This window comes from Ranitomeya variabilis, chromosome 2 (genome assembly GCF_051348905.1).
Source record: "Ranitomeya variabilis isolate aRanVar5 chromosome 2, aRanVar5.hap1, whole genome shotgun sequence".
In the NCBI taxonomy this organism is placed as follows: domain Eukaryota; kingdom Metazoa; phylum Chordata; class Amphibia; order Anura; family Dendrobatidae; genus Ranitomeya; species Ranitomeya variabilis.
Window position 1 is genome coordinate 474360384 of NC_135233.1, and position 5990 is coordinate 474366373.

Genomic DNA, 5990 nt, shown 5'->3' on the forward strand with positions numbered 1-5990 from the left:
TAGGGTGAAGGGAGACGGCAAGTGAACGGAATCCACCGCTGATCAACAGAAGGAGACTACCTTGGGTCCTCCGTAACTTGGTGAGATCATTCCATGCCCTAATGCTGTTGTTCTAATTTACTTATGACACTATATGATGGGTCTGATATACGGACAGTACCATGGCACTGAACTGGTAAAATAATTATGATGCCATGGAAAACTGCCCAATGACCCCAAAGCCTGTTTGCCATATCCTGTATTGTACCAGGTAGGCTTAAAGCTGTTACTCTACATAAGAGCCACACAAAATGAATGTATAATCCAACCATATGGGCCATATGTTGGAGTCGAAACACGTTGTTTTATCCTGTTACTCCTAAATAAATGATTATATTTGACATCCATGAGAATCTTGTGACGGAAGCGCCGACAACTATCTGGGTGTTTTTCTGTCTATTGATTGCCTTCACCACGGTTGTCTGAAGCCTTCCGTGAGCCCAGCTGGTCGAGCGGCAGTCCGCCTCTTCGGGATTCCTGTGGGTCATTTGGATTTATATTTGGGCCATATGAAATGAGCAATATTTTTGGTTGATGACCCCCTTCATACCTACAGTATATTGCATAGGATTTTATAAGCACTAATGCTTGATACGATGTATTGTACCAGGTAGGGTTAAATTTGTGACTCTATAGGTGCCACACAAAATGAATGTATAATCTTTCCACATGGGCCATATGAAATCGGCAATATTTTTGCTTGATGAACCCCGTGATATTTGTATTGCATAGTATTTTAAAAGCACTAATGTTTGATACTGTTGAAACAGAGGAATGAGACTGTATGCTATAAAGGAACATTGATGTGTAATAGCTGTACAATTCTTTTGCATTCTGTGCTTTTGTGGATTACACACATTATATTGCACAAGATACCTGATCTGGAAAATTGATATCTGCCTGATTGCAATACTACACCGATAGTCCACTATGGTTTCCAGGAGAGGGTATTCCTTATACCCCTAAGTGGCTATCTTTGAGTGATGTGTAATTCCACCTGTCTATCTTTGTGTTTTGTTTTGCACGTGCACTTTATGGTCTAGTCTTTCAACGTTTTTTCAATAGAGTATATTAGTTTTAATGCAAATTCCAATATGCTAGTCTATACCTACTCTCTGATTGGAAAAAATCATCTGCTATACCATATAGTATGGGGATGCAGAAGCACTGACAGAGAAAGTTGCTGATCATGCACTGCGCAAAATCAAGCTACTTTCCTAGCTCTGGTGACAGGGATGTCGTCATGATGATATCGAGTCACCATGGCATCGATTGGGACCCCGTGTCACGCTGCGGGGCCTCCGATCCACAAGCAGAGGGGCTGTCATCCCTCTGCTGGCTCCAGGAATCACGTTCGATCGCAGCATTCAGGGGGTTAAAGTGTTGGGAACCGCACCTGGCACATAGTGCCGGGTGGCAGCTGTCAAAATGATGCGAGTGCGCCAGCGATCGCGATGACGGATTATTAATTCGGATGTCAGAAAGGGGTTAATACATGCTAGACCAAAAAATATCCACAGCATTTTAAGTGTGGCCATACAAGTGACTTGTATAGTGGCAAAGCTATGTTCTCATTATGAGCATATATGCCTCTTTTAATGCATCCCTTGATTATTTTTGCCTTGGCAGCAGCTGCCTGGTGCTAGTCACCAAAGTTGAGTTTACCGTCCACACATATACCCAAGTCTTTTTCAGTGACAGTTTTACCCAGCATTTTACAATTTAGTACACAATTGTATGTTTTATTTCCTCTGCCCCAGTGCATAACCTTACATTTCTTTATATTAAACTTCAACTGCCATTTCTCGGCCCATTCCTCCATCTGACATACATCTGTCTGTCATATTAAATTATAATCTTCTGTGTTAATTACTGTGCACAATTTAATATCATCTAGAAATATTGAAATTCTACTCTGTATGTCCCCCACAATAAATATGTTAAAAAGAAGAGGGCCCAATACTAACACATTGTTTATTTCACAATAATCTTTCAAACATTTAATAAGGTTTGACAAATATTTGAGATGCAAAAAGACAAGCAATAATGGCCAGTAATATATTATATTTCCTAATTTGTAAAAATAGCACTGCACTGTATAACACTCATAATAGACAATATCCCTTCACATAGCTTTCCATTTTGCTCTATATTAGTAGAATAGGCTTACTTTAGTGCTATTGATGTTATTTTTGATCAATATCCATTACTATTGTAGACCATTGTAATGACAGTAAAGATCCATACCTAACACCTACTGTTAGGGCACAGACCCCAAACACGGACTTCTCCAGGAATTCCTTGTTACTGTTCAGGTTCGGCACGCCCAAATATTGAGTGTTTCCCATGTTGTCATCTGCATGATAGCGTGAGAAACACCAGCGGCTCTGATCTTCAGTAAGATTATTACCGTCGGTCAGAGAGCTGCGGTTCATCTGACAGCCAGGAGCTATGACTGGCTTTACTGATCCCATCAGCCTACACCTGCTGTTGCAGATGACAACGAGAGCAGGTGCTGCTGATGGGAGTATTCATCAGCCGGCACCTGTGCTATAAATAAATTTGAAAAAGAAAAAATAATGACACAGCAATCAGTTTTGCCATGCTGGCTATCAAAAATAAAAGATACACCACATCATTTTTTATTATTTTTTCTTTATTTATGATAGTGCACAGGCGCTGGCTGATGAACACTCCCATCAATGGCACTTGCTCTCAATGTTATCAGCGACAGCAGGCATAGGCTGATGGGAGTAGTGCTCTCTCATCAGCCAACACCTGTGACAGGAGGTAAATTTTTAACCGCCGGTCACAGCTGCTTGCTCACATTGTCATCTGACAGCATGGGAACGGAAGCACTCAGATTGGTGGTAATAATCTGACCACCGATCAAAGGCAGTATTTGTCACACTGTCATGCAGATGACAGCATGGAAAACAGTGGATGTTCAGGCCCCCCATTTATCTGAATAGGGTCGGGGTTTGAGTTCGGGTATTGTTCTGGTACCTGATCCAAACTTTTTTTAAATGTTTAGCCAAACCCGACGGATCCAAACATCCAGGGGTTAACACATCACTAATAATAACACCAATGCTACTTTTGCTTTATAATCTATTACTGGTCTATTACTGGTCACTATCTATCATTTGCTTTTTACACTTTGCTAATGTCATATTTTTTTGTATTTGATACCTGAATAGGACAAGATATATATTTTTTATTTCATTATTATTATTATTTATTTAATTATAGGACAATGGGCGATAGGATTGTTGGCTTATCATTGACACAACCCTTTAAATTATTGTGCATTTGTACACCTTTTTACATGCTTTTAAATGTAAGTCTTTTTGTGATTCCTTAATAAAATAATATTTTTATATCCTCCTCCTGATCTATACATTTTTATCCTGCAGTTCAAACCGGCAGTGTGACCATGCCACTGGTCTAAAATGTCAATCATCAAGAGCGCATTTTCCCCAGGTGAAGCAGTGAGTTGTTAAAAATACATCTTGCGAAAAAACAGTTAATAAATTTAGTGTATTTTACAAATATACTTAGCGATTTACCATTTTATATATATTTTATACAAGTGTCTAGTGATACACAAAAAAGTGTCTAAAACCTTAATTAAATGTGACACATGGATTAGCAAGAATTCTGTCTCAATTCGCCAAATTTTTGTTATTAAATGAGCTCCATAGTGTATTTTTACCATTAAAAATTGTGGTTTGCATTATACAGCGCTGTTCCATTCTGATGCTATTGTAAAAAAAAAAATCCATATCTGCATGTCTCTCTTGTTGTTCAAAAAAGATGTTCTGCAGCAGTTGAGGTATTTATTATAAGAAGAAATAATGCACTCTAATTGTATATGGTTCATTTTAGAACTCACAGTATCTTTTCTATTTTACAGCATTATAATTCATCCTTTACCTTATGTTACAATACAAAGCATTGGGATTTTAAAGTGAATCAGCAGGATTTCACACCCTAAATTATTAATATGCACATGTGGCTCTTTCAATGACAAGTCCAGCAATACCTTTACAAGGCCAGTTCATTCCTCCATTACTGAGAAATCAGTGTTTGATTTGATATGGAAATGAGGCTGAAGAAATATTTGTTGGTCTTAAACCTGTGTCTATCCAGCTCTTTTACCTGCCCAGCGTCACCTTCTCCTGCTTGCCTAAAAGCCTGTATGCTACGTAACTTCAGGTAAAGAAGCCATCAGTCAAGCAGGAGGAGGCGGCCCTGGGTGGGGAATAGAGCTGGAGTGACACAGGTTTCAGATCTACAAATAGCTCTTCATCGTCATTTGCATATCAAGTCAAATGCTGAGTTTACAGCAAAGGAGGAATGTACTGGCCATGTAAATATTTTGCTGGACTTGTCCTTCCAAAAGCTACATGCATATATATTAATAGTTTGGAAGTATAAATTCTGCTGACGGATTTCCTTCAATTTATTATACTTTATAAGTTAACATATTCAATAACAATAGAAAAAAATGTTAAAAGAAAAAAACAAAAAGTTCTACGATCATTTGTACCATTCTCCAAGTTTTGAAATAGTTTTGTTTGGCGGAGCCTCTTTTATTGCTTTACACACCCTGCAGTAATGAGTCTGCCAACCACCACTTCTAGTGGGATGAAGTCTGGATCTCCATGAAAAATACTGTTGGTAAGCCTTCTCATCACCATCTAACTTCAAGATATATTTAGCGAGCTCTTCAGCTGTGGAGAAGTCATCTACATGGATAAAAGAGTCTTTTGGAATAAAACGTTCATAATTTTTCCGAGTAGGACCAAGAACAACTGGTACGCATCCAAACGACAATGCGTTCTTCCAAAGTTTCTCTGTAATATAGTCTTCATGAATTGAGTTTTCAAAGGCGAGATAAAACTTGTACTGTGACAACGTTTGTTCATGTTTATTTCTTGGCAGAGGTAAATGCTGCCTTCCGTAAATGTCTACAGGTAGAAATTTCTTTAGTTCCTGATAATAGCGTACTCTTTTAGAACCTGGATTCCAGTTACTTATTGCCCAGGCCACCAACTTGGTCTTTGGATGATTTTGGAAGGTATCTCCTTCTTTATTTGGATCTAACCAACCATAAGGTGAGAAAATATCTGAGTCAGCTCTGTAAGACATTGTGAGGTTGATAAGATCATCCATAAAATGCAAATTTGGGCTATGTGATGGAGACTCCAAGTTAAACCAAACCCAGTACTGATTTGGTGGTCTTGGCATCTGGGGTAATTGTTTTCTGGAATTACAAACATCTCTGTGATGCATAACAATTGCATCTGCGGAGGAATATAATGATCTGTTAGCTGTATAAAAGCAGCCAGAAAAATCAATGTATGGGGGACATTTATTAAGTGTAAATACATCACCAAATGGCCACGTCCAAACAAGGATGATCTTAGTATTGTTAGCTGTTTCCTGGGGGATACTTGTGTATGAAAACTTACTGCTAACCAATGAGCGATTTGCATAGTTAAAGAGTGAAAAGAAAATGGTTGAGAGGAACAGTTGTGCAATCAAAATGATAAAAGCATTCCTGTATGTCAGAGTTTTCCCGTGGTGCTCCATTTATTTAGGCAGAATCAATGGTAGAGCTTGTATATGGAGATGAAACTGACAAGTATCATACCTGTCAAAGAAACACAAAATATATTTATGTCACAAAAACATTGATGTAAATTATTATTTATTTTTAATTTTAGAAGGTTCAGCTTCTTTTTATACTAGAGATTTATCTTATCTTGATAAACCCCTTTGTGTTTTATTTGTGCATGTATATGTTATATTGCTCGGGATCCTCTCTTTTAGCTGGAGCGCCCCCACGTGTAGGGCAATGGGGTACTTGGTACCGGGTCTTTCGCTGTTCTGGGGATGTCACGGTGGCCCGACCTGGTCCGTGGCCCTACTGAGGGACGTCCAAT

General features: G+C 38.6%; 1 protein-coding gene across 1 annotated transcript; it reads right to left on the reverse strand.

The window, feature by feature from the left end:
- Window positions 1-4520: 4520 nt before the first annotated feature.
- Window positions 4521-5693, reverse strand: LOC143809621 (4-galactosyl-N-acetylglucosaminide 3-alpha-L-fucosyltransferase FUT6-like). The gene has a single exon (XM_077292669.1). The coding sequence runs from the start codon at window positions 5635-5637 to the stop codon at window positions 4582-4584; it is 1056 nt and encodes a 351-aa protein (XP_077148784.1). The 5' UTR covers window positions 5638-5693; the 3' UTR covers window positions 4521-4581.
- Window positions 5694-5990: the final 297 nt, after the last annotated feature.

Bases quoted from the DNA above. Each gene is read 5' to 3' on its own strand.
- LOC143809621 (XM_077292669.1), bottom strand. From the start codon at position 5,637: ATGGAGCACCACGGGAAAACTCTGACATACAGGAATGCTTTTATCATT.